This window comes from Macrotis lagotis, chromosome 2 (assembly GCF_037893015.1).
Source record: "Macrotis lagotis isolate mMagLag1 chromosome 2, bilby.v1.9.chrom.fasta, whole genome shotgun sequence".
NCBI lineage: Eukaryota > Metazoa > Chordata > Mammalia > Peramelemorphia > Peramelidae > Macrotis > Macrotis lagotis.
The window spans coordinates 324,435,888-324,459,878 of record NC_133659.1 but is presented as its reverse complement, the minus strand read 5'-3'; the positions used below and the strand labels follow the sequence as shown (position 1 = coordinate 324,459,878).

General features: G+C 40.7%; 1 protein-coding gene across 1 annotated transcript in view; it reads right to left on the bottom strand.

Moving 5' to 3' along the window:
* The window catches only part of POLR3B (RNA polymerase III subunit B), a 136,426-nt gene that overhangs the window by 89,499 nt on the left and 22,936 nt on the right, over nt 1-23,991 (bottom strand). Inside the window, exons 10-12 of the mRNA XM_074226765.1 lie at nt 17,209-17,331; nt 15,337-15,456; nt 11,316-11,450 (exon numbers count right to left, since the gene is read on the bottom strand). Coding sequence (XP_074082866.1) covers nt 11,316-11,450; nt 15,337-15,456; nt 17,209-17,331 — 378 coding nt within the window. The remainder of the gene's footprint in view (nt 1-11,315; nt 11,451-15,336; nt 15,457-17,208; nt 17,332-23,991) is intronic.

Genomic DNA, 23,991 nt, shown 5'->3' with positions numbered 1-23,991 from the left:
AGTAAAGCAAGAAAGAAAAGAAATAAAATGTACGAGACAAAAGAATTAGAAGGAAGATAACAAGCTTAAGAAAAGTGGTAAACCTTACCATATGTGATAGACCCTTTGAAAATCAGAATAGACCAATCAGAAATCAATGATATCACAAGACATCAAGAAAGAATAGGGAGAAAAAATGAAGAAAACATAATATATCAGATATAAAAAAAATAACTGATGTAAACAATTGGTCAAGGAGGAATAATTTAACTCCTTAAAAATCATGATTTTTTAAAAAAGTCTAGAGAAGCCATATTTCAAGAAATCACATATGAAAACTGCCCAGATCTATCAGAACCAGAGGGCAAGTAGAAAGAGAAAGAAGTCATCAATCATCTCCTAAAAAGGAACCCCAAAAATCAAAGTTCCAAGAACATCCTAACCAAAATCCAGAATTTTTATATCAAAGAAAAAATATTGTTAAGTATCCAGAAAGAAGCAATTCAAGTATGGAGGTGCTAAAGTCAGGATTACTCAAGACCTAGCAACTTCTAATATAAACAAGAGACTATCTTGGAATGCCAACCAAAAATAAATTTATCTTGCAAATGTGAATATATGAAAACAACATGCTACAGGAAGAGAATTTTCACAAGCATTTCTGATGAAGAGTAGAGCTGATTAAGAACTTTGAAATAATACAACCAGAGAAATCAGAGAAACCTAGAGAAATGAAGCTATTTGGGAGGAGTTTTATGATGATATGGTACTAATATAATTAGGAGGAGAAAAAACAAATCTCTTTTCAAGTATATTAATGTCTTCAAAGGATTCAGAGGGAACTAAATGAGAAAAAGAGAGATTTAAGGGGGTGGAGCTATTCTAAAGGATTTTAAAAGGGAAAAGAGAATGAAGAGTAAAAAGAGGCATACAGTGGTATAGAAAGAAGGAAAAAGGAAATGGAACTTGCCTCAAAAGGGATCAGTAACATAATGATGGCTCAAAACAAGAGGTTTAAAGTACAGAGGAGGGAAGAGATGGAAGTTCAAAAGGAAAGAAAAATAAGCAAGGTAGTTTTGAAAGTAAAATGTAGAAATACATATGGACAGCTTTTTTAAAAAGCAAAGTAGAATGAAATGTACAGTCTATACTTCATATAAACTCCATTTTTATGTTCTGCTTTATATGTATATAAATGCTTTGGGAGGATTAAATTCAGAATTAATAATTTTTTTAAAGACTAGGAATTTTTAAAATGTAAAAAATTTCTAAAAATGTAAAAAGAATAAGAACAAAACAATAGAAACTGAATGATGCAAAAAAGCATAATAACTAACCTTGGTGCTAAAGACCAGACATGAGAAGTAACTTTCATTATAGTCTTTGCAAAAGATGGAAAATTATGGGGATGGAACACTAAAGACATAAGAGTTTTTTGATATATTGGCTGTTTTACTGAATTTTTTCCTTTTTTTTATTCTTTTGAAAAAAGAGTTGCTCTTTGGAAGAGGGAGAGGAAATGTAGAAGACTTAAAGAAATATATCCAAAAAATTTATTTAAAAAAACTATTCGGGGCGGCTAGGTGGCATAGTGGATAAAGCACCGGCCCTGGATTCAGGAGTACCTGGGTTCAAATCTGGTCTCAGACACTTAATAATTACCCGGCTGTGTGGCCTTGGGCAAGCCACTTAACCCCGTTTGCCTTGCAAAAATAAAACTAAAAAAAAAAAACCAAACTATTCACTTTTAAAATTTTAGATATTACTAATAATCAAAAAATACATTTTTCTCTAAGCAATTCCCTAAATAAGTACAAGGGGAAAAATATTTGGGGGAGAAGGAGAATTTTTAAATATAGGAGGTTTTTTAGTAATAAATTAAAGGCATTCTACTTCAGTGATCAAATATAGTGGTGGCATGCCAAAGCCAAGTTCCCTTAATTTTGCCTTTCAATTCTCTGAATTTTTCCCTCTCAAAATATATGCTTTGAAGGAAAAAAAAAACACAATTTCTTATTATCTAAACACTCTAACACATCCTCTGCATTAATGACTTTGTAAAAATGACTGTTTTTCATTTTAAGAACACCATCACCACCATAAAAACAATCTCAAAAAGAAACTAATCAGAATTTCAGTTCTTCCTCCAAAGTTGGCAAATAGATTTCAACAGATTCATGAATTTTAAAAAATATCTTGAAGGGGCAGCTAGGTGGTGCAGTGGATAGAGCACTGGCCCTGGAGTAAGGAGTACCCAAGTTCAAATCTAGTCTCAGACACTTAATAATTACGTAGCTGTGTGGCCTTGGGCAAGCCACTTAACCCCACTGCTTTGCAAAAAAAAAAAAAATCTTGAAAGCTGAATTTCAATATAATTGGTTAGATTTGTATATCTATGTACTTTATTTGGTTTATTTAAAACTAGTAGTGTGAGAAAGGGTTCAAAGATTTCACCACTGCTCAAAGATCTGGAACCCACAAAAAAAGATTAAGAACCCCTGGTCTAGAAACAATTAATTTTAAAGAAAAAATTTTCACTTCAATTTTTCAAAGATGTAAAGAATTTCCAAGCTCCCTCTTTGAAATCCTGGAATCATTACTACCCCACAAAAGGAGAGAGGTTTGTGTTATATGCTGAAGTAAGGAGAGTAAATGACATCATTGGTAGAGGCTACATCTTCATATTTTCTTTTCTCAGAATGTCTTGCACATAATACAAACTATATATAGTCATACTTTAAAATTGTGAATGTCTTAGCATTTCACGATCACTTTTCATTATCAACAGTTAGTCATAGAAGAGGTAGAATTTAATACTTTTTAAAGTAGATGATAATAAATAGCAATGATCATTCACACACAATCTTTTTAGTGTTCTGTGTAAACAGATGCTTTTAGAGATATTTAACTTTAGAATAAAACAATTTAAAAAAGAAGAGAGATTGAGAAATTAAATTAAAAGGACAAGAACAAAACAAAATAGAGATGTACACATGAAAAATTTTCAACAATAGATTTTTCACTCTCAAGAGGAAAAAACAACTAATGACATAATATTTTAAAGAATCAGCCCCTCTAAACACAGTTCAGTAGATAAAGGGGTCTTCTTGTGAAAGCAATCTTTGGTGGCTTAAAAGGACAGTCTGTTGAAAATCCCACCTAAATATGTGCTGTCTGGATGTCCCATAAGAGCGCTTGCCTGTGGAATGGTCATCTCCCCTGGGTCCAGCTGAGCAGTGGGCAGGAGGATGGCACTGCCTGGCCTACTGCCAATAACAGAGTTCTAACAGATGGCCTGCTCCAGGTTGTTTTCCATTCCAGGCGATCCTTTCCACTGCTAAGTACGGGTCTGACTATGGCTCCCAATTGCCTCTTCTGGCTCCACTTCATGGCCAGCAGGGAGTGGGAGGTGCAGGCATTGGGCTCTTCCTGCCTCAGGCAGCTGCTGAGTTACAGAGCAAAGGGCAGTATGCCTCGATACAGGGGGCTTCTTAATAAATTATGGATATACTACATCAAATTAAGATGTTCTTTAGAAGGCTAATTCTGTATTTCTCCTCTCAAATTATATTTGTAGAATGATTATCAAAAGTAGATGAATTTTATCCCAAGCTACTCCTGGTGATGCAGGGAATTACGGACACAGGAGAAGTAACAAATTTTGTGAAAGGTGCCTGCTTTTCCAGGATAGGAATGGCCTTGGCTTAGTCCCAATTAGTCCAAATTCCATTCCCCTTCCTCTAGCTTCTGGTGTCCAGTGACCTGACCTTGGGTCAAGTTTATGCTGGTGTGATAGGACACAACATGTTAGATGTGGGACAGGAAGGACCAGTACAGAGCTTGTCTACTGGAGAAGAGCTGGAGCCAGGCCAGGACCCCTTGTCCAACCCACTACAGAAGTACTCTCTATCTTAGGCCACATGCTCCTGGCCTAGGCCTGCTGGAGAACCATGGGCTCCCTAGGCCATGTGGCTGAGCTAAGCCAGTCCTTATGGGGTTCTATCTATCCTTTCTCTCTCTCTCAAACCTCACCCAGCCTGTCCTCAGAGTACCTGCCACTCTTCTAGAGGAGAACCATGGTTTTAATCTGTACACTTTGCAACCTTCTGTAATAAATCCTGAACAGTTTGAAATTCCAGAGCTGTGTATGAACTCATGCACTGTTCAAGGCCTCTCAATCTTACATTTGGCAACATCAATCTTTCCCACAATACTGGGAATGCTCCTTTTAAAGGGAACCTTGCTTGGTTTTTCCACCAATAGCTGATTTTGGCTCTGGGCTACTTTCTTGTTCACTTCAGCCCTCCTTGGACTGAAATCATCAGTGAAGCCAGTTCCAGGGCCAGGGAGAGCTCCCAAGTACCAAAAACCCCAATGCAGGTAAAACGAACCCTTTACTCTCTCCTCCCATACCTCTGTAAGCTCAAAGTTGGGGGAGCCAAGGGAAAAGTTGGTAGAAGATGGAAGATGCCCATCTGACAATCATTGAGGGAAAAAGGCCAAGCACCTAGAGCAGCTTCCCTGCCACTGCCCTCCACTCTGACTCCAAGGGCATCTTTGATTCTCAGCAGCTCCATAGGCCAGGCCACTTCTGACTCTCCAATGAGAACCAGAAAGATGCCCTGGCTCCTGGTTAAAGCCACTGAAGCCAGCAGAAATGTCCTTTGAGTCAAGCAAGTGAAAAGTGAGCGCCCCCGCAGAAGTTACACCCTCTCTCCCAGCCTCCTTAATTTACTTCTCAGCCCCCAACTTTGCTGATTTTCAATGGGCTCCAAAGCAGGCCAGAGCATAATGCTTCCCAATTCATGAGCGCTCCACCAGGGCTGGGAGCAACTAACTGCAAGGCCCAGTCACACAATAAGCACATTATTTAGGTCAAGAGTAAAATGATTCAAAGGGAAGGGATGGAATGCTGGAGATAATATTCAGTACCTTCCCCAGCTAGTCCAGGCCTTTCAGCCTGCTTAAGACAGGAGCACTAAAGAGTAAATTATATTTAAGGGGAAAACGCTGACAGCTCATCCATTGATTTTCAATGAAAATGCTAAAAAAAATTAATAAAGAAATTAAGCTGCTGAAATACAGTTTCACCAATTAGCTTAATGTCAGAGAATTCTAATTAGGCGTCTTGAGATTGCTATTTAGTTTAAGCCTTCAGAGTGCCAAATTCTCCTTTTCACACAAACTGGTTGCAAAATTAAAGACATTAGGCAGCCTTAATTACATTATCAGAACAGCTGGGATTAGCCAATCTCTGAAGTCAAGGCGGCCTTCTTTTGTCACCGAGGAGAAATCCCTTGCTTTCCAGGGTGCCGGATTGTGGGGCTGTTCCATATCTCACCCATACAAAGCAAGATGCATTAGAAACAAAAAATTTCCAGACAAAGAATAGAGTACTGCTCAGCAAATAATGAACACATTAGCAGAAAAGAAAAGGCAGGTGAAAAGATTAAGCCTGGAACGGGCCAGTTTTACTACCGCCTCTCCTGGCTGCTGGCCTCCCAACCCTTGGGGGCACTGCCAGCTTGGCCAGGCCCACACGGCCCTTATCTGAGGCACAAGCACATTTCAGGCTCGGCTGTCCCACGGGCTGGGAAATTAGCAGCGATTGTTTTCACACATCTTGGCCATCACAATGTCTTTTATGTCTTTACATTGTCTGTAAAGCTATGTTTTCCCCGCACAAGGGACACTCTTTAGAAGTCCAATTTTTGGAGCAACAGGATCCCCCTCCAATCACCCCAGTGGGCCTAGTTCCCTGACAACCAGGATGTCCAAAAAGAGAAAGAGAGTATAACCCACAAAAAGCACACTTTCCCCCAACTGCAAAAACACTTGCGATCCCGGGGGGAAGGAGGTGCACACAGTGTAATCCTCAGGCCTGGAACATTTTATCTGGGCTTGCCACTGTCCATCAAGCTTAGGTTAAAAACAGGAAGAGGTCAAAAGCCCCACTTCCAAGGAACAGCCCAAGAGGGAAAAGGAAGCTCAGGCCTTAATCAAACAGCCTGCATTTCTCTCCCCAGAAACCTCCTATAAACTTTGTCTTTCAATCTGGTCACATTGGGGAGGACTAGAAGAAGAGCCCTTAGACTCACTCAAAAAATGTCACCTTCTATCCTGAAGGAGCAGAAGTTTCCCTATTATTAACTGCCTGAGGAAATTTGGCCTATCACTGCCAATTTTGGGTACCATGTACCTCCTCTATGAAAAGCACGTCACAATGGGCAGGAAATTACCAGTTTTAGATATGGAGAAAATATTTAAGATGCATACCCAAAGACAACTTATTTTGTAACTTGAACCAAAAATGGGTCAAAGATGTCTATCTTTTCTAGTCCATAAAGTCATTTACCAAGTCCTTTCTAACTAGGAAAGTCTTGAAAACTTTTAAAAAAAACATTAACTACTCTTTTGTTTCTAAGAACACTCACTGCTCATCATTTCTCATAGCACAGAAGTATTCCAAACACAATCATATACCAGAACTTAATTTAGTCATTTTCTACTGCCAAGGAAGTCAAATCCTGAAAATACACTCTACTACTCCCACATCTTTTTTGACCTATCCATACAATGTAAGGTATCAAGGCGGGTAAGATGCAAATAAACTGATTTAGAACAATTCCCAAACTTCTTTGTGCAAGTTTAAACAAAAAAATTAAGCAAAATTACTTCATTTAAGCACAAGAACATTACAGGTACTTAATCAATGGTTGTGAACTGCTTTGGATTTTCTATTTGATAACCAGTCAGTCAGTGACCCTGGACATCATCACGTACTAGAGATGAAAGGCAGGTGGCTGCCAAAGTACAGAAATGCCCAATCAACTGAGCAGATGGACCCCTTGCCAGAAGGAAGCCTGGGATAAACCTAAGCTCTTGGAGCTTTTGTAATTTTGTGGTCCAGAACTGTAGCTTCTCATGCCCAAGCTGGAAGTGAGGGGTCAATCCCAGGCTCAATCCCATTCCTGAGGACCTTGGAGCTTCCACTTGTTCTGCTTCCAAGCTAGGGGGCCTGGAGGGGTAAGGGGAGATGGGGAGAGAAATCATCTTGGTCCCATGCTTCACAGGGACACCTAAATGACTGTCCAACCCAAGAGCCTCCTCAGAAGCAGGTATTAAAGATTTATGCCCCCTAGCCTGTTTTATAGTATTTTTTCTAAAAATCATCAATAAATAGTTTGTATGTAATAAAATAAATAATGTACTTTGCAGATTTTAAATAGTCCTGGAAGAACATGGTCCCTGTCTTCTGGGAATTTATCAAAAGGTGACTCATAGGGGTGGGATAAAGAGAACATGTAAAGCATACATAGAAATTCCTAGAGATGGGGCGGCTAGGTGGCGTAGTGGATAAAGCACCGGCCCTGGAGTCAGGAGTACCTGGGTTCAAATCTGGTCTCAGACACTTAATAATTACCTAGCTGTGTGGCCTTGGGCAAGCCACTTAACCCTGTATGCCTTGCAAAAAACTAAAAAAAAAAATTCCTAGAGAGTGACACGGAGTAGCAGGAAGGAAACTGAACTTATATAAGGTCAGGGTTCAGAACCCAATACAAATGAGTCATGTGATCCTGGCGGGGTTTCATCTATAAAATGAGAGAATACCTCCCTCCCAGAGATGTCAGAATCAAATGAGAATATGTGTAATGATTTGCAAGCCTTCAGAACCTCTAAAAACATACAAGGCCAAAGCTCTATTAGGACAAACTGGTGCAAAAGGAATGTGTCTGGTTCTAGATTTGAGTTCTGATTTAAAGGTTTTTTCTGATGGATGTGTGAGGCGCAAAAGTATAAGGAATAAAGGCACCTACTGTTCAGAAGAAGTAAATGCTTTTAAAAAAACCCAAAAGACTTAAGAAGTAGAAAAAAATCACTGGCTATTTCTTATCATTCTCATAAAATTCTAAAGCTTTTAAACTGTTAGAGATAAAACAAACTAAATTTCACAACATTGTGAGGGGAAAACCTCATGATTTAAATTAAATTTCCTCACTTCTAAAATGACAACACTAAGGACCTTCACTGTAAATATCCTGCTAAATCAGGAAATTTGTTACATTTTACCAACCTCTTTTGGATATAATTCAAGAGGATTTGTTTTTCAAAAATATGAAAAGAAGAAGCAGCAGAACAGAGGAAAATGAACCAGTTCTCATTACAAATCTCTAGTAAAAGTCACTCTGACCCAGCTAGCTAACAGGGGCTAAGGCCAGTTACAATCCACTGAAGTCCCAGCCAGGACCAAGTCAACTAACCCAAATCTGGGTGAGGAACTTGCAGACCTGAAAACAGGGTAAGAAGACTTTACTCCAATGTCATTGTGAGGGCACTAAAAAATTATAGGTCCTCACAACGCTCAATGACACCCTAAGAAAGGAGAAGTACCCAAGAAAACGTAAGTTCAACTGAGATAATTCCTTCAGAAGCTAAAACATTTTTTGAAAAAATCAAACAAAATTAGAGGAAAAAATGTGAAAAGAAATAAGAGGCATGATAGAAAGATATGAAAAGATAATTAACAGTTTGAAACAAGAGAAAAATTCCTTGAAAATCAAAGTGACTCCTGGAGACAACCAAAAATATTAAAACAAAGAAAAAAGCAGGTAAGAGATCTCATAATGAAAACAAAAGACCTAGAAAACAGATGAAGGAGGAAAAAAAATTAAGAATCAGACTATTTGAATGCCAAGCCAAGACCAAAAAAAAAAGAGCCTATACATCATATTTCAAGAAACTGCAAAATTGCTGAGATGTCTTGCAAAGTAGGAATAGGAAAAAAAATCAACTAGTCATCTCCTGAAAGAAACCCTGAAACGAAAACTTCCAGGAATATTATAGTCAAAAGTCAGATCTTTCAAGGGAAAGAAAAAATACTATAATCAGCTAGAAATACAAAAGAAAATACAAAAAGTTATCAACCAAAATTTAGCAGTCACCACTTTCAATAAGCAGAGAGCTTATAATATAAAATTCTGGAAAATAAATGATCTAGCTTTTAGCTAAGAGTAAATTTACCCAGGAAAACTAAGTATAATTCTACAAGAGGCAAAAAAACATGAATCTTTAATGAAATAGAGGACTCCCAAGCATTTCTGACAAAAAGACGCCTGCTGAGTAGAAACTGAAGGATAAACAAAAGAGATATGATAAATATTTTTAAAAAGGTAAGTATGAACAATCTTAAAGGACTAAACAAGAAAAAACTAACTACATAAAAACATGAGACCGATGTAAGTGTCCCTTCAGAAGTCTCATCAAGGGTCATTGAGTTTAATTAGAAAGGGGGCCTAGAAGTGATTCTGTTATATTTTGATGACCTTAAAAAAGAAGAGAAGATGAACACACTAGAAGAGGGAAGGAAAAGAAGGATGGGAAAAATGATTACACATGACTGAGGTGGGCCTATAAAGTCTATGGAAACAGGGGCGGCTAGGTGGCACAGTGGATAGAGAACGGGCCCTGGAGTCAGGAGGACCTGAGTTCAAATCCAGCCTCAGACACTTAATAATTACCTAGCTGTGTGGCCTTGGGCAAGCCACTTAACCCCATTTGCCTTGCAAAAACCTAAAAAAAAGGTCTATGGAAACAAGGAATTGGGGGGGGGGGGGAGAGCAGGTAACACTTGAACCTCTCCTTCACCTGAACAGCTTAAAGGAAGGAAAAAAAGGAAAACTACATTTTGCTGAACTGTTACCATGGACAAGAAATAAATATCAATACTAAATATAACTTCAAATGACACAGCACTTACATTCTTAAAAGAAAAGTCAAATGAGTTACAGAAAGAAGTAGGCAACAAAACTATAACAGTGTAGGTCTCAATATACTCCTCTTAGACTTAGATAAATCTAACTAAAAAATTTTTTTTAAAAAGAAATAAAGGACTAGAAAAGAAATTTGAGAAAAGTTAGATATGACAGACCTTGGGAAATTATTAAATGAGAATAGAAAGGAGCACACCTATTTCACCACACCTATTTCACAGCTGGGAATTATAGCACCTTCACAAAAATTGACCATATACTAGAGCACAAAACTCTACCAAACAAATGCAAAAAAGTAAAAACATTAAAAATATCTTTTACAGACCATAGTGCAATGAAAATCATATTCAATAAAAGGGTCTGGGAGGCAAAAATCAAAAGTTAATTGGAGACTGACTCTCTTAATCCTAAGGAATAGTTGGGTTAAAGTTCAAAAGTACAAGGAAAACTTGTAATCACACAGGTTTGCTATAACATTATTTCATAAAATGGAATTCAAGAACAAAGCTCCAGATTGCCTTTAGGACAGAAAGTCCTAATAGTTTGATCTCAGCACCAGACAAGGTCAATCTCAGGTTGGCAGCTGATGATCAACTTCATCCCCTACCCCATTCCACCCCAGCTTACCATCAGAAAACAACTAATTAATTAATGAGTATCTATTAATAATCTATGATGTGATAGGAACTATGCTAAGAACTCCAGATGTAAAGAGGAAAAAAAAATGAAACATCCCATGTCCTTAAAGGCCTGACATGTTATTAGGTAAGACTTCATATACATATATTCATATACCCTATTACAAAATAAACACAAAGGAGTTTTTGGACAGCTAGGTGTCACTGTAGATAGAGTGCTAAACCTGGAATCAGGAAGACCTGAGTTCAAATCCAGCTCAAACACCTTCTAACTGTGTGACTCTAGGAAAATCATTTAAGCTCTGTTTGCCTCAGAGATAAATGGGGATAATAATAATAGCACTTATCTTCCAGGACTAGTGTGGGTATCAGATGAAATAAATGTAGAAAGCACTTGGCCCAGGCCTGACACATAAGTGTTATTTATACGAACATTACTATTATAATTACTATCACCACCACCACCACCATCTTGGGAGGCAGGACACTGGCAGCACAGGCAGATGAGGGCTTCCTCAAGGCCCCAGGAAAAGGAGGCCCTGGAGTGGAACTGTGTAGGAACAGCTACGAAGAGAGCACAGTCCAGCAGGGGAACCAGTTGGGGCCCAGCAGGCAGAGTTGGTGCACTGGGGCCAGATCTGGAGGAGGCTCTCTCTCTCACTCGTGTGATCCTGGCCAGAGTCCCACCTAATGGCCCTAATTTACTTCCAAGGAAGACATCTGATACTGTCACACACTGTGATTACACTTGAGGTGGGTGGAGCTGACCAGGTAGCATGGCGGTCAAGCATTCTTTGATCTACCAGGGGAGAGCAGGTATCTGCACTGCGAGCACAGTTGCTTCAATCCCTCCTCTCAACAAACAGTAAACAGCCATCCATTCTGGGGAACAACAAATCACAACCCTCTGCACCCAGGATTCACTCACCTGTCCTGCCAGTTCCAAACGCTTGTTTCCATAGTAGTCCCGGTCATCAACTTTATTATCTCCTTGGGCCAAAATCACCCTGCGCACCATCACTGCAGTGTAGATGCACTTAGCTCGGAAGTTGAATTCCTTTACCTGTGTTCCAAAAAAAAAAAAAATCAAAAAGGAAATTTCAAGGAAGAAAAGTAAGAAATGCATCACTGATACAACATTTAATATCTTCAAATTCCATTGTATGGGGTGAGCAGCGAAGCTTTGAGAAGATGTCACCAGTGTCCTCAAGGAGCTTACCATCCTGTGATGAGACACAGCAGCTTATTAACTAAAAGGGAGGATGCCCAAGAGCCTCAAGCAACGATTCTGTGCATCACTTCAGATTTTTTTTGGGGAAACAGGAGGGATACAAGTCAGAAATACATCAAAGATCTGTGATTTCCTTAGTGTGAGTTGGGACCATAATTAGGAATTGTCCCATGTAGGGTAATGGTGCAGGGAGAGAGGGCAGCTTGTTTCCCAAAGAGTTTGGTCTTCCACCCCAATGGGGGGAGGGGGAAGAGGAGGAGGGATAGGCAGGTTCAGGAAAGTGGCACCATAACACAGGGGCTCAGAACAAAGGTGATACCACAGAATTGGGAGTCAGCATTCAAATACAGGGTGAAATGAGGGTATCGTGCTCCAGGCCCTGCTACTGGAAGATGAAAGCCCCAGTGCTGGTTAGAGCTCTGCTATGGATACTCACCCTGGACCATCCTAAAAACAACTCTCTCCTAAGCCCCTCCAAAACAAACACACACACACACACACACACACACACACACACACACACACACAACACACATACAAGATGACCACTCTGAATGAACTTGGAGAGTTGCTGGAGCCAATAGACAACTTAGTGATGACTTGTTCCTTGGATGATCCATGATCTGTCACCAAGCATTGAAGGTCTTCTGAGAGAACTGCATGGGCTTTCATGGGCAATGGCACAAGCAGACCCCACGAGGAAGCACCCAGAGAAGGTTGTCATGGAGTTGTAATGGCTACAAAGAGGAATTCTCTCTTTTTATCAACTCCCCAAATTGATTTTCTCTGGGGGAGAAAGAGGATATGCAGACGCGGACACTGCAGTCTGAAGCAGTGAGTCAAGGATGTTCCCTCAGCAATCACAGGAATGAATAAAGGCAAGAAGCTTTATTTAGCCTCCAGGTACCCATCAATTTACAGTGATTATTTCCAGCTAGTCCACTGGACAATAAACAAAAATACAATCAATTTCGGCCTTGGCTACTAGGTTTATTACAATTCTAGTTAAGATCCTTTTTGATGACCATATGTTGAAAGGCTATTTAATGCATCAAAAAAGACAACAGCCCTTCTACTTTGGTGTGATTTTTCCAAGAATATTTTGACACTACATAACAATGAGAAATTCTTTAAATGTTCTGTAAAAGTTCTGCTGTTTTCATATTAGTTTAATAGATTCAATTACTGAGAACTTTAAAACTTGTAAAAATAAAAATACTGTACAAAAAGTTGCTGTCATCTTGTATACCCACAATTATTAAGGATCAATAACAAGAGACCGAACAAATTATGATTTTTTTAAAAATTTGTTTGCTTTTCTTTTTTAAAGAAAAGTCCTTTGCCTAAATTATAATCCAAATACAATTTTAAAAAAGCCACCAGCTTTGAGAAGTAATATATAGAACTATGGCAATTTAATGAAAACTTGCTATTTTGACCATGTAATCTCCTATTAGGTTTGATCTAATTTACATTTATTTTTTGGATTGTAGGTGTAGCAAATTGGCACCTTCCTAACACTATTTATTATTCATCTTTGTATCAAATGGGAAAAAGGAAGTTGCCTGCATTAACAAGATTAAACCATTACACATTTTTCCTTTTTCATGGACAGTGACAGGTACTCAGGGAGCTTTGATAAGTGACCAGTGATGAGTATAGACATTTTAACCACAACAGGTTTCTCCTTGTATTTTATAACATACTTGGCTCCTAACTCCTTTGTCTTCTTTCAAAGGTTATAGTATTGGGAAGAAAACATTACAGGTAAACCAAAATAACAAACCAATGATTTTTGATTTCTTACAAGCACACCTAAGAAAAGAGTTGGCAAATGCCAGAACAAGACTGATGAGTTCTTGGGGATGCTAAGAGATTGTGTGTTGACATTAGCCCCCAGACGACAGCCCTTGGAAAGAAAATGAATTTGAACTCTGAACTCTGCTGTAAGTCACCCTGGATGAGAGGCAGATCTGAGGCTGAGGAAGCCAGAACTAACTCTCCAAAGGGGGAGATTGGTATGCCACACGAAGTCTCGGCATGACCCTGGTCAAACAGTAAGTATTCATTGAGCAGTGACTGTTCCAGGAGCATAGTCACAAAAGTGTGACTAGGCCTGGATCATTCTGGAAATGAAGATCTCATTCTCAGACCACCCCATTTTAGGCCTGAAACTTCATGGTCTCATACAGAACCAAAATAATCTGTCAAACCTGAGAGCCATTTTGCATCTATACATCTTTTAAAGGTGACCAGATGGAGAAAAGGTTGGATTAGCCAAGAGTTGGCCAATGTGCTGTAGACTCTACCCAGTCTCAGTCAGTCACAAGCCTTTAGTAAGTATTCACTATGTATCTGGCCCTGGCTAAGAAAGGCAAACACATAGCATGTCCTCAAGGAGCTTAGACTAACAGGGAAGCCACCTGCAAACAACTGGGTACACAAGAGTGAGAGAAGAGAAAGTAAAGGGAATCTTAGAGGGAAGGGGAAATCAGGGAGCAGCAAAGCCTGGGAGGTCGCACAAGTTGAGCTGAGTCTTGGAGGAGGCTGGCAGAGAAGTCAGGAGGGTGAGGTGACCAAGTGAAAGTTCAGGATGGATGGGCAAATAAAAAGTGAAAAGGCCAAGAGTGTGTGTGTGTGTGTGTGTGTGTGTGTGTGTGTGTGGAGGGTGATGGATAACCAATGAAGGGCAGAAGAAACAGGCAGCAAAGGGCTTTGAATGCCCCAAAGAGCAATTTCTATTTGACCCTGAAGGCAATAGGGAAGTTTATTATGGTTTATTGAGGAAGGGGTGACTGGTCAGATCTGCACAGATCTGCACATTGCTCTGGTAGCTGAGCGAAAGGTAGACTGGAGTAAAAAAGAAACTTGGGGCAAATGACACTGGAAAGTTACTGCCAACAATCCAGGTGTAAAGGGAAGAAAGCCGGCCCTGGGGCTGGGGATGGAAGAACAATCCCATCTGATCCTCCCAACAACCCTAGGAGGAAGGAGCAACTATCATCCCTGCTCTGAGGCTGACATGAAGGGAGGTGTCCAGGTTCCGTGGGTCTGAGTTCAGGTGCTCGGCGCTCTCCATCTACCCGGCCACCCAGCGGTCAGAAAGATTTGGAGAGGACAGAGAATCCGAGAGAAGATAATCAATGGCTGCAGAGATCAGGAAGGAGGAGGACAGACTGCTCAGATTCCTCAGAGAAAGCAGTTTCAGTTGCAAGATGAGGTCAGATACCCAACAGCAGAGAATTAAAATCAAGTCAGAGCAGTGCTGAGACAATTTTCTCAAGGTGCTGAGCCAAGGAAAAGAGGGACATAGGATGAGAGTTAGCAGGATGGCAGGGATGAGGAAGTTTATGGTTTTTAGAAGGATGAGGACATCTAAATCATCTAAGCAGCTGGGATGGGAAATGACCACCAATGTCAGATACAACAAAGATCTGAGAGTCAGGAGGTTGGAGGTCTCCAGTCCATGCTCAGTCATCATCTAGTTGTGTGACTCTGGACAAATCACTCCTTGGATCACAGTTTCCTCAGGAAGTCCCCTCTGACATCCCCAGTATGTTCAAAAACTCGTGAGGCCATTTTTAAGCTCCTCTCTCAGGGTAAAGAGGCCAAAATGAAAGTAATAACAAAAATATTATTTTGAGCTTCACAATAGAAATATCACTGTTCTAGATTATACTTGAGCATTTATTTACTTGGTTTGAAAGGCATAACTTACGGGCACGTGGGTGAGAATGGTTGAAGCCAACAGTTCTCTTGCCTCTTCCATCTTTGTCTTCTTTGGTCCCCCTCCCCACATCCTCTGTCTTCTGATTTTATTTCCTATGTATTTCAGGGCCTGAAAAACAAGTTAATGCCTGGAGTGTTGAAATGACTTCCTCTTCAAGGAACATTCATGAACATACACAAACTAAAGGTGAAGAATGGAGAACACAGGTCCATCCACTCAGCAGTGCCCCAACCGGTGGAATTTTAATAACCTTATCGATATAGCAGCACTGTGACATCCTACTGCATCGTTAGGTGATCAATCACCACCATCTTATTTCTATGGAACTAAGCTCCCCCTAGAAAGCTGATTTGCTAATGTCATATTTTCAAAGAACCAATTAACAGGTATACAAATCATTACCTTTTATGAGAGCGAATAATATTTGATTATACAAAGGAAACTAAATTAATTAACTGAATCACAAAACATCTTTAAAAAATTAACTTTATCCATCGTCTTTATTTACCTAATTCATTACAAACAAGATATGGATTCATAGTAGATGGAAAAAAAGTTATCTCTTGGACCAGGAAAGGTCTTCTGAAAATAATAAGACTGAAATTGAGACCTAAAGGAGGTCAGAGAAATTAAGATTTAAAATTAAGGTAGGAAACATTCTAAACGGGGGGGGGGGGGGGGGGGGGGCACAGCTAGGTCGAAAGCCCAGAAATAGGAGCTGCAGAGTCGTGCAACATGGAACAAGAAATGGGCCAATGGAGCTAAATCTCCGAGTGCATGAAGGAATATAAGCAGACTGGAAAGGCTAGAGGGGCAGGTTGTGAAGCGATTTCTGTGCCAAACTAAGGACTTTATGGCATTTCCTTAAGGAAAGAGAAAGCCATTGGAATTTGTTAAGAAGGGAGGGAGCTTGTTCAGAACATCTTAGGAAAATTATCATGGCAGCTACATAAAAGACAGACTAGAAGAGGGAGAGACTCAGATAGGGAGACCAACTGGAAGGTCCTGCAATAGTCAGCAGTAGGTGAGGAAGCCCTGAACTAGTGCGTTGGCTGTAAAAGTGGACAGAGGTGGACATCTGGGAGAGAAGTTAAAGAAGAGAATCTTCTCTGCTAATTAACACACATAGCATTCAAAGAGGGCACTCTGCATTATACATTTATATTTACTGAAATGCCACACGGTCCTAAAATAAAAACCCAAAATATTCTATAGAAGAACCAAACTCCAATAGGGCATTCATCTGTTCACTATTTATAAGAAAGGACAAGTTATTTCCCAAAGTCCCAGAACCCCCCAAGGTCCTGCCAGGGGACATGGTATCATGGAATTTTAAGGGTAGGAAGCACTCTTACAACAGCAAACTTGAGGGACAGCTGGTGGGTGCTGCTGCTCTGGAGCAGGTCACCCCTCTATCTGAATGTTGGGATGGCATTTAGGGGGAATTCCAGAAAAGTGACAGAGACCACACACAAGTAGATGCTTGGATGAGAGGCCCCAGAGGAGGGGAATGGTTGAATAGGAATGTCTAGAGAGGCAGTCATGGGAAAAAACCACCAAGGAAAGCAAAGCCACTTAGAAGAAGTGGACTAAGTTGCACACTATCCAAGGACCCTGAGAGGTAGGCTTCTTGTTTTCTCCTGGCTCCAGGCTCTCCTCCCCAGTACACCTCAGCAGTGATCATCTTTTGATAGGTGCAATCTTTCCTTCCCATTCCCTTCTCCTGCCACTTCCCCCCATAAAGCTCCCTCAACTCTCACCTCCAACTTAAAGAGATACTGCCTCAATCCCCATAGAAAAGAGCTATGTTGAGTTTCCAATTGAAATGTCATGGCCAAGGACATATATGAAAAGACACACCTGCATCTGTGTGAAAATCTGAGCTTTCTGGCACTCTTCCAAACTGGGCCCAAAGGCAGCCATCACATGCTCCTCAGTGCCAATCATCTGCACGATTTCTTGGTCACTCTCCACACCCATGGCCTAGGAAAGGAAGAAAAGGCAGAAAGAAGGTTGGCTTTGTGTTAACTCGCTGACATTTGCTTATGCTAATTTGGCATTGTTTGCCGGTATTACTCCTAAGCAAAAGCCAGCTCCTCTCTCAGAAACAGTGCCATCTGGCACTGGCAGCACATGCGCTAGCGAGGGAAGAACCTTGATAACGAGAAGAAAATAAACGCTCCGAGGACATTTTGTAAAGTTTTAAAATAGCCTGATAGAGATTCTTAATAAAGAAAGCTGGAGGAAACTCAGCAGCCGGCTGGACCGGCAAGCTGAGATGGATGGCCTTGTGCAAGGGCAGAATATCAGACACTAAGGGTTCCTGAAAGAGACACATGGAGGAACCCAAACAGAGTCCAATGCTTACTGATGCAAAACGAATTTTCTTGGAGACTATCACCATTCATATCATGATACAGCCGAAAGAATCCCACTTGTAGGCCATTTGAGCATTTGATTTTCCCCATTCTCTAGGAGTCTTGTAATAGCTTACACAGGTTTTAAAAGAGCTTCATAAACTAAAAAAGTGCTTAGCAACTTTAGAGAAATCTCTTTCTCCGTAAGTGTTTCAAGGTGGCAAACAGCAGGGCAGGTCTTGGTGACTTCCAGATGGTGCAAAAGCTTGTCCGTGCACACACTGCTCTGGAATCCTGCCAGATCAAGAACCAGGCAGGGCAATGATGGGCTTCTCAGAAGTTGGGGAAAAGTTATGTTTGCATTCAAGTTCTTCCTTTTGAAAGACCCAACTAGGAAGATTTGCCAGTACAGAGTCCATTTATAAATATAATTTCTGCTGCCTCTGTTTTATGGTTACACAATCCCCCCCCCCCAAAAAAAATAAGCTTCTTCTTAAAAAAGGCTTGAAAAACTCAGTTCTTCTTCAGAACACCAGCACCAATGCTTCTGATCACAGGAAAGGTGATGGGCTTTTGGGGGAGAACTCCGCTTCTTAGTCCTGCTCCTGCCTCTCTTCTATGTCTCTAGGACTTATCAGAGTGCCTGTCATGTGGCAGGCACTTCAGAAATGGTTGTTGACTGCCTCACTATCCTATGAGCAACTCTCTGGAGCCAGAACTCTGCATCTGCAAAGGGGAAGGGTTAGGTTACTAGATGATTTCTTGGTTCCAGCTCTAATATTTAAGTGGTTCTTCACCACAGCTGAATTTTCCTCCTCTAATTTGTCATAACTTCTCTTTTGGATTGGAAATGTAAAATTAGCAAGAATACTGAGGATGTGGGAAGGGAAGGAAGCAGAAATAACGGCTAAAGCTGAAATATAGACACCAGTTTCATTTTCTAAAACCCTTCACAGATCTAAAGCAATCTTACCGTGGGCACTTTTTAACCATGGGACTGATCAAATCATTCAATCTGACCTAGAAAACGGGGATTAACAAGACTTACAATTCCTATGTCACAGAGTTCATGGCAGGAGAGGGGCAGGGCTGGATCTGTGGCTTCCCTGCCTGTTCTCCATGCCTCTCCCTCATCCCCAACTTCTCTGATCTTCTCCAAGACTCACTTCGCATCTCCCCTTCTACACAAAGTCTTTCCCAGAAGCACCAACTTCTTTCCTGTTTTCTGCGGCATTCCACTGTGAGGCCCTTGAGAACAGAGTCGGGCTTCTGATCTTCCTGAATGGCCAGCCCTTAGCGCAGAGCCGATGCATCAAAGCTTGAGAAGTGCTCCCTGACATGTTCTGGAAGCTTTAAAGGGCCGCACGGCGCTGCCAGCCTAACAGCCTCTGTCTTCCTCCATGCTTCTGAGAGCATCAAGGACCACAGCAGGCAGGGGCAAGGAGAGGGAGCCTCACATCTTCAATGGAACCTGGACAAGCAGACAGCAGAAATGACCGTCCACTAACTAGCAGCAAACAGACAGGTCACTTTTACCCCACCTCAGTTTCCTCTTCAAGAAATGAGGATAACAGCCCCTCCCTCAAAGGGCTGCTCTGAGATTGGTCTAAATAGGAGCTCTTTAAAAACTCACAAAAGCACAGTCTGCCTGTGTACATTACACAGTTCCTGCATACAAGGCCACACAAGGACAGGAACACAACCTGGTCCTGAGGGGCAAAACTGGTGGTGAACTCCAGACCCAGCAGGTTTCTAAGGGCTCATGGATAACACACTTGATCATCAAACTGTAACATTCTCCTAAAGCTGAAAGCAAACAACTCTTCTCTAAGGACCAAGGAGGGGAGGGATCAAGATGTCTTGAATCAACATCAGTAGTGGCATTCCTGCAAGCATCTCAATATTATTCATGTTAAAGGCTGCTCATGCTATTCTCTTCTCAGGCATCACAGCAACAGCCTAGGAAAGGAAACTCCCAAGTTCCTTGTTATATCCAAGGTCCAATATAATTCCTAATAAAATCAATTCAAGATCTAAGCATGAAAATGAATATAAACATAAGGCATCTTACAACAGAAATGTTAGGCATCACTAGATATTTGTGTCAGAATGTGTCATGGTCCTTCACATAGAAGCTCTTGGTTCAATTGAACAAACAGTTATGGAGCATCTACTCTGTGTAAAGCTATGCACTGTTTTTGTTACTAGTGAGGAAGTTGTTCTCCTTGTGACTAGTCACATTCAAGGAGGAAATCTCTGGCTCTAGAAGAAAAGAATCCCTCTCCACACAAAGCTTGCTGGTCCTCAAGGGGTTCAACATGGCCTCACTGGTCAAATAAGCTCTGTATGGACTTAAATGAATAGCGGTATCAGAGACATCCAATTTATATAATTAGTAAATCCACAATGGCAAGCATCGGTGACAAAATCTCACATCAGGTTAAGGCATTCAGTGAAAAACAACATATGCTTCCACTACTACACCCACTACATTTAGAATACTTGCAATTTTCACTGGTGAAGCAACTGAGAATTCACCAACTATGAACAAAGTGGGTAAAATGAGCTTATTTCCAGGGGAGGAAAACAAAAGCTCATGAAACTAAATGAATAAGTTTTCACACATTATCACTCACACAAAGACTAAGCAGTTCTAAATACATTCATGTCTGTAAAGATCTAGAAAAAAGCTTTTTTCCCTTTTTTACAATTATCTATCTATGCCCTTCCACATTTCAAAAAGATCTGAGGGGGGTGGCTAGGTGGAGCAATGGATACAGCACGGGCCCTGGAGTCAGGAAGACCTCAGACACTTTATAATTACCTAGCTGTGTGGCCTTGGGCAAGCCCCTTAACCCCATTTGCCTTGCAAAAACCCAAAAGGATCTGAGTCACAGGATTCAGAGTTAGAACTAGGAATCACTGAGACCATCCACTTCAAGTGGCTTACTTTACAGACACCAAATCAGAAAAAGGACCTGGGGGCACCCAGTTTATTAAGAAGGAAGAGCTAGGGTTCAAAACCAGGGCCTCTAATTCTACTTTTTTTCAATCACACTACACACATTCCCTATTTCTTATTAGGGCAGGAAAGGAGCTCACACATTTAGGCTCTTCAACAAAGTTTACAATAAAAGGAAAGGTTAATTCTGAGAATGGAATATTCTGTCAAAAAATTTTTTTTGAGATTTTGGTTAATTGAGGTACTACTTCAACAGGAGAACACATATTTCCAAATCAAGATGGCTTCTTATTGGTCAAAACATTGGTAAAACATTTGTTTTGCTCTGAAGAATTTTTATAAAAATTGTGTATCCATTTCTATTCTTTCTACTTCACCTTTTTTAAAAGGGGGGGTGAGATCAGGCAATAAATAATCAAGGCACAGACTTTAGATACAGAAGAAAAACAAATATTAGGGTGGCATCTCTCCATAGGAAGTTTATCTCTTGGTTTTCTTCACTATCCTGTCCTTCCCTGCACTGTCCTAGAGCTAATCTTCCATCTGTGCTCATTCCAGGTCTTCCAGAACCTTGTTCTGTCATCTTCCCTCTCCCTCAATTTCTCCTCTACTGGTCCATTTCCTGCTACCTATAAACATGATAAGGTTGCTCTGGTCTCAGAAACAACACACATACCAGATATGGATATAGCTATAGATATATATGTGTGTGTGTGTGTGTGTGTGTATACACATTCTCCCTAGAGATATATACATAGGTGGAACCATACAGATAGAGACAGACAGACATGCCCAGAGGTGATCCCCTCCCCTCTCCTCCACTGCAGAGGAGACTCCCAGGCACCGCACCAGGCCAGGCCAGGCCAGGCTGTGGTGATGACTTCCCTCAGAGTCCACTCAGACCTCAGCAGTTTGGATTCTGTTCTCATTCAATCAAAAGAGTTCTCTCCAAGGTTGCCAAGGACTTCTTAGTTGCCCATCCAATGGCTTTTTCTTGGTCCTTATGTTCCTTGACCTTTCTCAAGCCTCAGACACTGCTGATCACTTCCCTCCACTCTGAGATACTGCCCTCTTCAGGTTCTCCGTCTTGTTGACCACTCCATTCATCTCTGTTAATGATTTTCCCCTTTCTCAACTCACACATTCCTTTCCTCTCTAAACTCTCTGAGATCTAATTCAATTTTAGGACTTTAATTATCAGCTCTATACAGTTGACTCCCAGCTACTGGGAGCTGCAATTCTGCTGTTCCAACTTCCTAATAAGCATGTCCAGTAGAAGGCTCCAACCATTGCCTCAAAATCAAAACAACCATTACCAACCCACCCCCCACAAAACCTGCTTTGCTTCCCAACATCCAGGTTTTATTGATGATACCACTGTCCTTCGAGGTGGAATTCCCAGGCTGCTGAAGATTCAAAGGCCATCTGTGAGCCTTCGTGTATCCATCACCCAGGGCTCCTCCCTGTCCTTCCCATCCAAACAGCCCATTCTGCCCTCTCTTTTACGTTCATCTTCTTGGCTGGACTACTGTCACACAGGCTGCCTTTAACTCCTCAGCCCTCTTTGACAAGGTAATTGGGGTTCAGTGACTTGCTCAGGGTCTCCCACTTAGTATCACAGACACCTGCTTTTAGACCATGCTTGACCCTAGGTCCTCCTGCTCTCTTCTGGGCACCACCTCGATGCCCCCACCTTTCCAATCTACTTTCAAAATACGTTTATTTCATCTGATTTCCCTTTAAAAACTATCCTCCAACCAAAGGCAACGACTCTCTACTCCCAAACCTCAGCCTGCCCTTATCTCCTCAGATTCCCCACTACCTTGATCACCTCCCTTAACCTCTTCATCTCTTGTTTAAAGATGTCTCCTCTGTCCAGAAGTCTTCTCTGATCTAGCCCCCCAAAATCACCACCCTTTCCTCAAATATGCTTGCGGCACTTCTTTGGGGACTCTCCTTGACTCATCTTCTACCTCATCTCAGGCCGATGTGGGAACAGATTCTGTTACTGCTACAGGCCATAAACCCCTTGCTTAACTGCATGTTTGTCACATGACTTATACACAGTAGATTTTAATAAATGTTTGTTAAATGAAATTATTTCTGGTAATTCTGAAGAAGTATGTGCTAAATTTTTTTAAATAATGTTGTGTTTCAGTAAAATCATAAATAATAAGATTTTTTAAGGGAAAATGTGATGGAGGGTAATCATTCTCCAAACACTGACTTACATACAGAAGAAAATAAAAACGATTGTGAAGCATCTTAAGGAGTAAAGCTAGCCTGGCTGCAATTTTCCCTGGCTCTCTGCAGGCTTAGCAATCTCTATACCCTGGCCTCCTTCAGGTTCATCTAACCTTCCACTGGCAGCCTTTCCAATATCCCTTAATGCTGGTGCCTTCCCTCTCTTAGTTTGTTCCCATTCATTCTGTCTAGCTTTTGTTTCTTCACAACTGTCTGCACATTGTTTCCCCCATTAGACTGTGAGCTCCTTGAGAGAAGGGACTGGTATTGTCCTTTTTTTTTTTTAAATCCCCAACACTGAAAACTGGGCTGTCACTTAATAAATGCTGACTGATGACTTAACAAATAATTTCTCCATATATTTATGACAATCTCTTACATGTTTTTTTTAGGTTTTTGCAAGGCAAACAGGGTTAAGTGGCTTGTCCAAGGCCACACAGCTAGGTAATTATTAAGTGTCTGAGGCCGGATTTGAACCCAGGTACTCCTGACTCCAGGGCCGGTGCTCTATCCACTGCGCCACCTAGCCGCCCCTCTTATATGCTTTTAAATAAAACAGGCTACTTGGAAAACTGTTGGGTTTAGAATTAGTGGATCAGTACATAAAATGAGAGTTTTTTAAAAAGGAACCAGTTTTCTGTTCCATGATATCTGCATATAGGTATTTAAAATGATTTTTTGAAAAACTTTACTTAGGGGCAGCAGAAAAAACTGCCACAATGCAGAACACCTAAATACATAGTTCCAAAAGGGGATTGGAGTTATCAATATGATGACAAAAACTATGCAGATCTAAATGACAGACCAAAAAAAAGAACACAATGCTGCAAATGAGACTACTGATAACATCAAAAACTTAAAAAAGGCAAAAGAATCTGGATACTATATTTCAAGAACTTACCCAGGAAAATTCCCCCAAACTGGTAAAAACCAATGAAATACAACAGTATCCACAGGACATTCCCAAAGATGTAACTTGTCTATACATATTATATGTAAACTCTTACAAGATAACAATTATGGAAAAAATTCTTTAAGCTGCCAAAATCAGCAGCTTATTAAGGGAAAACAATAAGGATC